Source organism: Amia ocellicauda, chromosome 18 (assembly GCF_036373705.1).
Source record: "Amia ocellicauda isolate fAmiCal2 chromosome 18, fAmiCal2.hap1, whole genome shotgun sequence".
Lineage (NCBI taxonomy): Eukaryota > Metazoa > Chordata > Actinopteri > Amiiformes > Amiidae > Amia > Amia ocellicauda.
The window spans coordinates 3,286,927-3,300,569 of NC_089867.1; the positions used below are offsets into that span (position 1 = coordinate 3,286,927).

The 13,643-nt window shown below is 40.0% G+C and overlaps 1 protein-coding gene across 2 annotated transcripts in view; it reads left to right on the forward strand.

Moving 5' to 3' along the window:
- Positions 1-13,643, forward strand: part of ldlrad4a (low density lipoprotein receptor class A domain containing 4a) — a 103,398-nt gene that overhangs the window by 42,483 nt on the left and 47,272 nt on the right. For both annotated transcript variants that reach the window (XM_066690877.1, XM_066690876.1), the window contains exon 2: positions 284-822. In XM_066690877.1, coding sequence (XP_066546974.1) covers positions 783-822 — 40 coding nt within the window. In that variant the 5' untranslated portion in view covers positions 284-782. The remainder of the gene's footprint in view (positions 1-283; positions 823-13,643) is intronic.

Consider the following 13,643-nt stretch of genomic DNA (forward strand, 5'->3'; position numbering starts at 1 on the left):
ATGTTCAGAGCTACATGCCACCTTCAGCCCGGTTTATCTTTAGACTTCAAAGTGCTACCCTGTCACGTTTTGCATCTTGTCAAAAAGAAAGTACAATAAAAAAAGTCAGTGTTTCCCATTTGAAAACTTCCCTTTAATGTGAACTGTCAGGCCTAGGAACTGGGGATTCTACCCACCCCTCCCAAGTCATATTTGCTAATTTTCTTATGAATGTAAGGGCTATGGGTTATCAAGTAACATCATCTGTTCATTTATGAGCTTTTTCTTTTTCTCTTTTTTTCAGCTCCTCTGCCCAAGATTTAAAAAAACAGAAAAAAAAATTGTACCATATAAGACGGATCCAAGCAGTCTGATGCCACAAGGGGACTGCACCCCGGGGATGAGACAGCATGTTGATTAGAACTGCATTCAACGCTGCAAACACATAAGCCAAGGGACACCTGGAGGGAGAATTCCAGCCGCTGTGACTTTCAAGTTGGCCATGGCGAAGCCCATGTGGCTGGGAGGATAATCGGAGCCCCTGGAGTGCAAACGATCTCGAGAGAGAGGAGCCCACCTCTGCCCTGCACTTGGTGTCTGGGGGGAAAAAAAAAAAAAAAAAAAAAAAAAAACACACAAAAAAGCTCGGGGGAGGCAGCTGGCTGTTGAACAGACTCGAAGAAAAACCGCCATGTACTCTTGAGGAGCTAAAAGATGGAAGTGAGGCAGCGGCTTCCCACAGAGCAGCTGACACCCACGCGGACCGGTTAAAGTTGGGATCGCAGCCGTTCCTGGGAAGCAGTATGCAGGAAGCTGATTTTCAGGCCACGAATGCTTTCACAGGTACCCGCTTAGTTTCTTGAGGGAGTAGAGAATTGCTTCACTTCTTTTAGTAAGACTGCCAGAGAGCGGGGGGTGGACAGCAGAAGCCTTGCTGGCACAGAGTGGGCCACTGGGAGGAATCAAAAGTGGTTGTATTATTCCAGGCAAAGGCTGTCTTTCTTAAAGGAAAGTTTATGCTATGCGGAGATGTGCGATTTACAGTCTAGTCTACAGTTATAGTAGCACCCAAAACTAACCACCGTGATACAGAGCACTAAAGTTCTTCAGTAAAGTTCCCCCCCCCCTCATCTCTAGCTCTTACATGCACCAATTTAGGTTAGAGGACAAGTACAAGGGTTGCAGTGATGCCTCAGAGGGTGGCGATTTGTGTTTTTCCGAGAGAGAAACCGCCCAGCTGATGTACAGCTGGGCATCTTGAAGACCCTGTATTTAGGAACCCTTCAGGCAGCAGAACGTTTTAGTCTACACAGTGGGGAATACAATTATTAACTTCAAATTAAAAGTCTGTTACAGAAGTAGACCTGTGAATTGGCTTGTTTTTCTAATTTAAGCAGCATGGTTTTGTTCTCCTCTTCTGTATAGTGCCATGGAGGCAGATGAGAGAGAACACAGAAATACACCCTTTCTTACAAGTGTTTTTAGTGATTTGAAGATTACCATCGTTAAATATGGAGGCACGGTCTAATAATTTAGCTTTACTTTGAGGTTTTTGTTGCAGGGTTTTACTGTAAGAGAGGAGCTGATGTTGCACAAGGTGTAGCCTACATGCGGTCTGTCCTTGGAAGATCTTCACTTACAGGAAGTGCTGGTTTAGGCCTTAGTCCTGGGCATTGACAGACTGAATGAACTCTGCTGGTTCAGTAGTGGTTGGAGTCCTGTTATGGGGTTTCATCGGGGGAAGTTGAAGTTGTATTGTTTGGGAGGAAAACGCAAACAAGGAACTCGATCAATAACACCAAGGTTAAATACTGTGGCGGGTTTGTAAGCTGCTCAGGTTCCAGGGAGAGGGTAAACACTCACTGGCATTACCTTCACATTTTGTAGACCTGTTCCAGATCACAGTTTACATTTTTTAGAAGAGATTATTTAAGGTGAAAACTATTTACAGAAACATCCACCCACACACACATTGTTATTCGGTACATTTTATGATTTTTTTTTTTTGCAGAAAGTCATTTGAAGTAGAACTCTAACTCTGCAAGTAAGCAGAGAAGGAAAAAAAAAATGGGTTATTAAATTTTTATACATTTACAAATTCAAATGATTAAATACTATTTTTTATAGATTTGTTTTTTCTTATTTTTTTTAAACTACTGTAAACTGTCATGACAGTAATTACATGTGTTTTGCATTATTTGTTTTTGTGGCTCTTTTGACTTAAATGTTTTTCCATGCCACGTAATGTAGTAAAAAAAAAAAAAAAAAAAAAAAGCTTCCGAGAAGACTTCACAAACTCTGTTTAGGAAGAACAGGGTGGGGTAATGTGACAGACAGTTTATTGGACAGCCATTGGGAGGAGGGTAGCTCTCCGAGTGCTAATCTGCTTCTCAGTCTTTGCAGTTATTTTCTGTAATATTTCAGAAGAATAGCAAATTATCTTGCGAGAATGACCGACACGTAGAGCAGAAAGTACAAATAGTCATAGGCTTAAGTGTATTCTTTTGCACAGTTTAAACCAATGCTGTATGTTCTGGTTTTCATTACAACCAAACTCTTAATGGCTTGCAATTATTGAGCCCTTAATTAACTAAATTAACTTTTTTTTTTCTGTCCTCTCTCTCTCTCTGCTCAGAGCTTGGTTTCAGAATTACTGCATTGATTGTAAATTGTTTGCCAAGGCTTTGAGCACACTAAATGCTGTTCAACTTGCTTAATAAACATTTCTAGTGAAACCTAGATTGAAATGTCTCCGAAGTTATCCAGGGTCTCTAACAAGTCTGATGCATCCGTACAGCTCGGCTCCATTTATGGCTCAGTTGTGTGCCAGGACAAACCACAAAATGGAGAAGTTCCTGGTTCAAGCACTGTGGTCAGTGTCCACATCCTGCCAGCGGGAGAGCAGCGAAGCTGTGTGCTGGCCTGTGTGGCTCCTGTCAAGTGGAGAATGGAAACCGGAAGGATGTTAAGCCTGCTGTACTGGGCCCTTCCCTTTGTGATGCAGCTGCTTCATTAGTTCATTAGTCCTAGTATTCGCTTGGATGTAAATGGTAATAGGTTGCTGGTTTGATGACTGCTAAAGGCACGTATAAGTGGTTTTCACACTACACCATCTAATTCCGGGGTTGAGTGGATCTGGGTGGCCTCGGGGTGACTCACCCCCGAGTTCATCCCTCTTTGCATTCATTTGCCCATGCGCTACATGACCATTTTACACTAAATATTATCAATCCTGGTCAAACACAGTGGCTGGGAGAAAATTGACAGGTTTTTCACTGCCTGATTTAATTACGACTAATCTTTTATCTTTTTAATATCTTTTTAGGGATTTTACATTTTCTTCCGGTACTGAGACGCACTTCTGTCTTACTCTTTTAAACTCTTTAAAAAGGCCTTTTTGTTCTATCTGCTGGATATTTTAATTTGTCCACAACATGACCAACTCCCAGACTTCATTCTCACACCCCAGGACTGAAAATGACACTGAAAGCTCTTGATTTGAACTGTCTAGTGTGAAAGCAGCTATAGAGATAATCAGTAGCTCTATTAAATTATGTAAGTATTATAATATAACTATTTACCAAAATTCTGTATTTAAACTGTTATGACTGAACTCTGTAGACAATGTAGATTCAGTTTGTTCTTTATTTTTATAAGATGATGAGAGGAGGGCATGCATTCCACCTTGCTTGTACAATTATTTGTTCAACAGCTGCTCAATTCCTGAATTTTACCTGGACAGGTCTTCACCGATCCCAATTAATGACTTAAACAGTTTGTATTGGGGTAGTTTGAACCAAACATCCACCACTCTTTGTGTAAAGAAGTGCTGTCTGTTTTCAAATCCTTAGAACATCGGTCTGAATTTATCTTAATTGCCAAACGGGCCAGCACAACCGCAAGAATGACCTTTCAGTATTAGCACTGCACTCTGTCAGGTTGGGCGGCTAATTGAAAAGACTGCTGATCAGGGCGCTTTCTACAGTAGGCGATGGAATCCATTGATCAGCTCGATTATTGTAGACAGAATGATCCTTCAACATGTTTTTTGTCCTTAATAGAATTATAGATTTGTTAATTGTTATCGAAATTGAAGACGTACAGTATAATGTGAACTGTTCAGATTGTGTTCCTTTTGTTCATAGGTGTTCTCTTGCAATACAATAGTCTCTTTTCTTGTTGAGAGATTAATTACAAGGTTAGACACCAGTGTCCTGCTAGGGAAGAATCATTTGTACCATAAATCAAGAAAATATTGATATTATTCTGTGTCTTTAACAAATTTTCAAAGTGGAAAATGTAAAAGTAATAGACGGGTGTATTAATATGTTGGTAGATAATGTTGGCCAGTGCAATTCCCATTTGATGTAATGAAACCAATGTATTCTGGGTAATTATCTGAAATGTCACACATTTGACTTATCTTTTGATTGCTGTATACATCACATCACATCACAAGCTTTTTACAAGGACAGTGCCATGGCTTATTGGAGAAAGTCAGGAGGGTGGGGGTTCTTGTTTCCAAAACAGATTTAACAAAAGAGATGACAAAGGAATATAGTCTCTCAAAAACACTGATTGGAGTTCTGGAGTAGCACTGAATTGTTACATTGTTCTATGATCCTGTAACATTCATGTGCATGAATGCCAACATTCCTTTGAAGGCATTCTTTGTATATAAATAAGATATATTAGAACTTTTTTTTTTTTTTCCTCTTACTCAAATGCACCAACCTTTCGAAAACATCCTTAAGAAGACCTCCCATTTTATTTTGGGTCTCCTAAGTGCTTAAATTACCGTTTCCACAATCTTCCCTAAGAATCGGCCCGTGACTCACTCTGCGGTGGAGACAGATTGGGAGCAGCTAAGGCTGCCCCCTCAGTCTGGGCTCATCAGTGTAGGTGCTGGCTGGGATATCGCTCATTGGAGGAAGATGGAGGTTTTTGCCTGTAGGAGAGAAGAGGCCCAAAAATCTGAGTTGTTCAGCCCTGGCAGCCTCCTCTCTTCCCCCCCACCCCCTTCCTTTCTTGGTTTTGTTTTTCTCTTTCTTGCTCTCCTACTCTCCTCTCCCTCCTCTGCGTCTTTCTCCCCCTCTTTCCTCTCCTCCTCCTCTTTAGTCTCTCTCTATCTCCCTCCCTCTGTCTCTCTCCCTCCCTGTGCTTTGCTCCCCTGCCTGGAATGGAATGCACTGCAACGAAGAGAGCGAGAGGAAGGACTGCATACTAAATTGTATCCCTGCATGTGTTTATCTCATAAAGACACTGGGGAAGCCTTTTCCTGCGTTCGTTTTCAAACTTCATTCCACCACACAACTCTGCACAGCTCCAAGCCTGAAGGTCCGCAGGCTCCTCTGGTTTTCACTGCACCTGAGCTGTTAATGGGGTAATTGAGCTCATTATTCACTCCAATGGTCCAGTTTAAAAGACGGTCCTTACTCTTAAGATATTGATGTGTCAAATAATGCTGTGAATCCCCAAATGAAAGCAACATGGCTCAAGTCAACGAGAGCAGAAAGATGAAAGGACAGTGTGTTGGCATGAATTACCAGGTGGTCACTTGTCCACCACTACATCACAGTTTTTAGGGAGGTGATTTGACGGATTACAATCTCTTCCGTTGTTGATTCTCTGGAATTCAGTCCTGGCTTCAAGTTATATGTGCTGTAAGTTACAAGGAAGGCATGATTTCAGCGTTTACTTTTTGATCATGCGATATCCCTTTTAAATGGATTTTCAGACAACTGGCTTTCTTAATTATACTGGGAAAGAGCTACTAATGACCAAACCAAGTTGATTCTTTTTACCGTATGTGTTGATTGTGCAGCTGATTTTGTTTCACCCTCTTTGTCATTCGAACACAAGAGTTAACCAATCACATTAATCACTCAGCCTCCCCTCTCCCGATCCTATTTCAACTGGCATTTAATTTTCGCTCTTGGCCCGATTTTAGCTTTCAGTGTCTCCGTTCTCTCATTGTGTGTTAAACACAGTTCCCCCATAATTAGGATGCAGATACATTGCAACCACAACCGATTGAGATATAAAGGCAAGTAGTAATAAGGAAAATAAATCCTGAAACCAAAAACTCTGATCATAATTGTACTCGAGGAAAAAGCAATCCTTCCCTTTACAGGTTTAACTACTGTTATAACAGTTTTTTTATACATTCATATTTGAAAGTCTTGTGTGGCTGGGATTATTTAAAATATATTATCAAAATGGGAATAATAAACTGTTAAATTTCTACAGTTACCAAGATCTTGAGAAAAGCTGTCTACTTGAAATGTGCTCTAAGATTGGTTTAAAAAATAAATAAACCCATCCTTTTTTAAATTAAATTTAAATTTAAAACCTGGGCAAAAATGTCAGCAGTTAGAATCATTTTGATCTGGCACACATCTGAATCATTCAATTTATTAAAGGGATTGTTAAAACGACAGCAAAGGGGGAGAGAAATTGGGGGGGGGGGGAATCTCTCCAGGATCAGGGTTAGCCACCTCTTGCTATAAATGAAAACTGAAATGCAAATCAGATGCTGTTTTGGTTGTTGAGAGGCTCTTTGATGCTTTGACATAAAGAGCTCTACAGAATCTATATTCTCGGGTTAGTTCTGTAATAACCGTCTAAATGATACAGAGTTCAATGTTTTTATCCATCGCCTTCCGTTGTGCAGAGTAGGACCGCCTAGGCTCCAGATGCAAGGGCAAGATGCTTTCATCGGCAAGACACAGCCAATATCAAAGGAATACCATCAGAAAAAAAGTCCTCGTCCTCATTTAAATTCGGCACTGCCTTTTTTTTAAAACAAATACGTAACTTGCATGGGTTTTGAACTGAAAATAATTTGTCACGCCGTATGAAAGTGTGAGGCTCACAATAAACTCGAGAGAGGTGCGGTATGAGACTTCTGTGTTGGCTTGGACCGTGTGCCTAAATATGCGTGGGGAACAGAGCACCTGAGCAAATTACAGGGATGAACATCCACATGTGCCCTTCTTAAACCAATGCTAGAAATTAAACTGCAGCTAATTTGTTTGAGAATCTTTCTTTTGTTGAATCGTGGCATGTTAGTGTTCATCTTTTTCTAATCATGTGTGAAAAACACAAGTTGCATGCCACGGTTTTGTACTCGAAAGAGGCGAAAGCTGATTTTCACCAAACATGGCCAAGTAAACCATGACCTTTTAACGGTCTCTTACAAAGGGAGAGATGAAAAATACACCAAAAACCTACAGAAACCGCCGAAAACATTTCCAATACTAACTAAACCAGAGTTTGTTTTACCTGTGGTATAACCCATGGCAGAAATGACTCGTGTTCCAAGGTTAAGCAAATGACTAAAGGCTTCACATCCAACCAGATTGGTTTCCTTATTAAATTAATCATTTTTGCAGCAAGTTCTAAGAGGTGTGCTCCTGTTGTATGATCATTATATTTCCCGTATTGTGTTTCGGTCTTGTATTTCTGAAAAAAAAAAAAATATAGCAGGAGGTATTCCTGCCATTTGACCTATTGTATCCGAACCCTGTAGGATGAGTCACATTTCCTGCTTTTCCTGAGCCTGATTGTATTTGATTTGTTTACTTATTCTTGTAAATTTACAAGGAAGGCATTCAACCATACAACTTTGCTATGACCTAAATAACTAGCAAATCATAATTTAAACCCAGTGCAGTGGGCATTAATTCTGGTAGTATAAATATAAGTGTGGGTGTGATGTTAAAATCATGATTTTCCTTACATGGTATGTTTTTCCACCTGTTTTGTAATTAATACTTCCTAGGTATATCGCTTACAGTCTTATTGATTTGGATATGCATGCAACTTTACGTGTATGGTATGGCCCACAGGTGGCTTAGGAACGATTTTTTTTTTTTTTTTTTCTTTTCCTTCGTGGTTTCACAAATCCACAGTTCTGTTGGTCTGATATATGCTATGAGCAGAATTGTTTCTTTGTTGTCCTGAAGCCAGTGAGTTGGTGTGCAATGTGGAGTACCCTGTTCTATACTACACATGATTGGTTGATGCAAAGTTTTCCGTGTGAGTCACCTCTAGAAATGGAACAGAAGTTTCCAGCTTTGTAAGTAGGTGGTAGAACTTGAGTGAACTTTTGTGTCATTGGTATTCGACAAGGGTGAATACACTTGAGTCTTCTGCTACTAAGGTAGGGCTCAGCTTTTCAATATTACAGTACTTTTAGGTTATAATGTGAGCTCCTTTTTGTTAAACTCTTGGTTGATATAGTAGAATGCAGTAAAATACACATACACAGGGTTCAGGGTGTCTGGAACATGCTCTCTAGCTACAGTTAGGTCCATAAATATTTGGACAGTGACACAATTTTCAAAATTTTGGCTCTGTATGCCACCACAATGGATTTGAAAGGAAACAAATCAAGATGTCTGTTAAGTGTAGACTTTCATCTTTAATTTGAGGGTAGTTGCATCAAAATTAGGTGAACATTGTAGGAATTACAACCATTTTTATATTTTGTCCCCCCAATTTTAGGGACTCAAAAGTATTTGGACAAACTAACATAATCATGAATTAAATTGTGAGTTTCAATACTTGGTTGCAAATCCTTTGCAGTCAATGACTGCCTGAAGTCTGAAACCCATAGACGTCACCTGATACTAGGTTTCTTCACTGGTGAAGGCCTGCACTACAGCTTTGATTTTATTTGCATAATTTGGTACAAGTTGATCTTTGTCTCATCTGTCCATAGGATGTTGTTCCAGAACTGTAAAGGGGTCTTTAGATGTTTTTTGGCAAACTCTAATCTGGTCTTCCTGATTCCTATTTACATCTTGTGGTAAACCCTCTGTATTTACTCTGGTGAAGTCTTCTCTTGATTTGTTGACTTATACGCCTACCTCCTGGAGGATGTTCTTGATCTGGCCAACTGTTGTGAAGGGGTTTTTCTTCACCAGGGAAAGAATTATTCTGTCATCCACCACAGTTGTTTTCCGTGGTCTTCCGGGCCTTTTGGTGTTCAAGAGCTCACCAGTGTGTTCTTTCTTTTTAAGAATGTACCAAATTGTTGATTTGGCCACACCTAATGTTTTTGCCATCTCTCTGATTTGGTTTGTTTTGATTTCCTAAGGCAAAACGCCCCAAGAACAAGCAGGAACTAAAGACCGCTGCAGTACAGACCTGGCAGAGCATCACCAGGGAAGAAACCTAGTATCTGGTGATGTCTATGGGTTCCAGACTTCAGGCAGTCATTGACTGCAAAGGATTTGCAACCAAGTATTGAAACTCACAATTTAATTCATGATTGTATTAGTTTGTCCAAATACTTTTGGGCTCCTAAAATTGTCGGGGACCACATATACAAATGGGTGTAATTCCTACACCGTTCACCCAATTTTGATGTAACTATCCTCAAATTAATGATGAAAGTCTACACTTAACAGACATCTTGATTGTTTCCTTTCAAATCCATTGTGGTGGCATACAGAGCCAAAATGATGACAATTGTGTCACTGACCAAATATTTATGGATCTAACTGTATATTGTTGCAACTGATGTCTTATTCCTTAAACAAATTATTGAATCATTAAGCTATCAACCTGATGAGGAAGATGGGCTTGGAAGGTCTTTTCTCATTTGTAACTTTGTGCCAAGACTACAGGTGAACTTAATATCCCATACTGCCGTGCTCAAATGTAAGAGTTTAAAGATCCATTGAGATTTGAAGCTACATTCTATATTACTGTGCATACTTGAGGAAATTCTGAATGTTTTACGAAAGACAATACCCAAACCGTGTCAGTGGGTTACCTTGACATGAAGATAAGTCAAATATTTATGAAAATGTATAATTGCCAGCTTCAGAATTGAATTCAAGTGCAAACACAGAAACTATGCGATAACCTCATAGTAGCATCACAAAGAGAACTGATCAGATGAATCACCATCACTTTATAATACACCGGCATATGACTGTATAAACCGTTATTAACTAGACTATTATATAGTCATCACAATTTCTATTTGATTTATTGACTTTGGCAATTCCATGCGATTTTCAATTTATTCCATGTGACAATTGTCTGAACTGCAACAGACCACAGCAGTCATCTCGTATGACTAAATCTATGTTTTTACTGTGTAGCAGCCATTAAGGTAGATTTCTGCCATACAAATGTTTCAGATTTTAAAAGATTCAATAGAATTGCCTTCTCTTGATTTAGGTACAGTACAAGATATATTCTTGCACACCACTTGAATGCAGTTGGCCAATTAAAGGAGTATTTCATATCTGGCTACTTTAGTGGTTTTCTTGGTTGCCTAACTGATTGTAGGCTGCTTGGATAATTTTCCTCATTTGTTTTTAAAATGTCCGTTACAATTCTGACTAGAAAGTGGTCTCCATTTGTTATTGGGGACTATTGCCTCCACCCAATATCACTAATGCTACTGAACTTCCAATTCCCTGTGAAAATGCTCCGGATTGTGGGAATTAGAAAATTGCTACCTGTCTGCACTCTGTGTTTCACTGGTGCCTATAATTAGTGATCCATTAGAATGCAATGCACATATGATCACAAATAATTAACCTGTTCCAGACAAAGAAACAGGTGGAAACATTAATCCTCTTGAGTAACTGACTAGACATCCATGAGCTGGGTTGTCAGAAATTATGTATCGATTTATTATGCTTCAAGTTGGCAGTTATGTGTCCCGCCCTTCCGTACCCTATTGGGATTTTATTTATTGATTTTGTCTTGTACTTCTGAGCTGACCTGCAGATGTAGAAGGCCCGTGCTTGTCCTTGGAGACGGGCTTTCTAGGTGGCTGACCTCTTTTCACTCTACAGTCTGGAACACAAACAATGGATCTCAGGTTTCAGCCTGAGGAAAGACAGACGCACATAGCACTGAATGAGTGCCACACACACCCCAGCAGGCCCCCTCTGGAGTCACTGCTGTGTGGTCGTCTCCAAATTTCCTTCACTGGCTCTGCTGCACCTGATCCAAGAGACCCTCTGCCAATTTAGTGGTGCTATAAGAAACTCGCTGTGGATTAGAAGTAGTGATTGGCAAGACATGGTTATGAAGACTGACTGTACCGTGTGCTTCAGAATGTCCAAAAGGAGATAGATATAGGAAAAAAAAATATATATATATATATATATTTTTTTTTCTTTCTATAGGTAACATGATCTACCAGCATAGAACATCTAATAAAACCATCAAATATGTCCTTCCATCCACCTCTGCATTACAAAGTTAGATTCTGTTAACTGTTGAACTGTGAGGCCTAGACCACATCACTCCAGCTAATTTTGTCCTATAATTTAAATAGTTTCAAAAGCTTTGATTTCTTCCCTTTGGTCTCTGGCTTAGGCTACACAAATTATACAGGACTGGAAAAGGGAAAGTTCATAATGTGTGCACTCATTCACGACCGGCTTTCGTGTGCCGTTCAGCATGGAGACGATAAAGAGAATATGCTGAACCGCTCAGGGAGAACCTTGGTATCCTACTGAAGCCTTCAATTGTTTCTACTGGTATTCGCTTGATACATTTTGCCTGCTGTAGTGCTGTGGGTTTTTAAACCCAGCAGACTAAGCTCAGAATATAGTTAAGAATATGCTGTTGAAAATCAGACCCACAATAGGCAGCAATATTGGAGTGTTCTTCCTCAGGCTTAAATGTTTGCCTCAGCCGCATATATCATGCATTAATATCATGAAATATCAGTGATTTTAGGAAATGTGCGAGACTTGTGCTTTGTCTGCTAGCATTTTACAATCATCATGAGGCCGACTTTACTGGAGCATAAAGTCGCCCAGGCGTTTCCTTCAAATCATGAGTAATGGCTGTATCCTATTTTTATTCTAAAGACCAGGAAGCTGCAATTTGGATGCTAAGGGGATCTTGTGATATCCCCAGTAGCTCAGCTGTTAGTTCCCTTAGTAACAGTTAAAAGTTTCCTGTTCTGACAAGAAAAAAAAGTGAGTGTTACCCAGACCCACTCCCTTTGGTTACTGCGGCAGGGTGAGGGCCGGCTGTGCTGGCTGAGCGGATAGTGGCACACACTGATACAATTTTGTCGTCGTTATCTCTTCTGGAGATGGAGCCTGAAGGATCTTTCTCTCACTGGAGGAGGACGTTCTCCTTTTTCTGTGTTGAATCTGCCACCTCAGCGAATCTCAGACATGCTTAATTATCCTGGTTAAGCCTCGAGAGTATGGGAGCCAGGAAAGATGCTCGAATCCTTCATGCTCCACAAATGCATCTGCAGCAAATTTATTACAGAGCTCTGCAAAGCTGCAGCCTTTTTATCAGCACCAGGAGCCTGGGGCTCAGACAGAAAGGAGGGGGTGATAATCATCCACAGCCGGGAAGGTTGTCATTGCAGGTTTACTGATGTATAACTCAAACCCTTAGCCCTTCTGCACCACATCAGGAATAGGTAGGCTTCAGCTTGTGCTGCTTTCCTCCCGCGTTCTTGTCTGCCATTTATACAGATGAAGAACTCCTTGGGCTTCTTATCAATGAGTACATCCGTAGCAAAAAAATATAATTGCTGTTGACTGGTTTACTAATAAAAAATATAATCAACCAATGCAACCTGCCTACTTTGAGCTGGCAAAACTCTCTGCAGTTATTGAGTTCAATGGATGTTGCAAACATGGTTGGTGCTAGAGCAGACTATTGCAGCACCGTGGATTTTGCATTCTCCCAGTTGTTTTATACATTCACACTGTTCTCTTGATCTCCTGAGCACATCTATCACACGTAGGATAAATCTGCAGAGTGATACGGGCAGGGCAGCATTGATCTTGGGTGGCTGTAAAACCTATTGTGCGACCAAGTGTGTTTTCCAGACTACACAGCATGTCTGCCCTTTGTGACGGCAGTCCAACAATATGACTGAAATGTTTTTGGGCTGTGTACTCCTTGTGTTCTGCATTGGTTTTGCTGTCCAAGTCATTCATATTATCTCTATTCCTTTACGTTATTGATGTACATAAATGTAGCTTTTGAATCCAAGGCAATTCAAAACCTGCTGAATTAACAAGAAGACATATGGGGTGTAAGCAAATCGACAAGGAGGATGGAAATTGATCTGAGTGGGCAAGATGATTGTTTCACTGCATTCTTTATTACAGTGTAAAATAAGTTGTCATTCTTAATGATGCCCATTGTAAAATGGCATCAGATTTTTACAACTAGCTCTCAACTGTGGTTTTACTTTATAGATGTTGGCATTTATCAAAAACCAAAGCAGACCACATTACTTTTATTGTTGTCAGATTTCAATTAAATCTATAAGGAACTATAGATTATTTTTAACCAAGACTTATAGTTGAAATATATTTAAATTGAAGTTGAATGTCTCCCCATCATCAGATCATCTCAGTCATCTTGTTCCTGTTCTTGGTTAAGGTGTGACTGAATTAAAATGAATACTGGTTCAGTTCATGAGCTTGCCTTTCCTTCGAGTGGTTTTCTTAAACACGCTTTTGTTTGCATATCTACCAGTTTTCTGTACTTACTGATTGGGGTCATTAAGTAAAATTGCCTTTCCTTGCAGTTTCCTTGTCAAAAGACCCTGACTTATAGGGTAACTACCTATACATTTTATATTCTGTTCCATCTCCTTTTCTAGAAATCTGGTAATTCGCCCTGTAATCCTGTAAGGAATAACA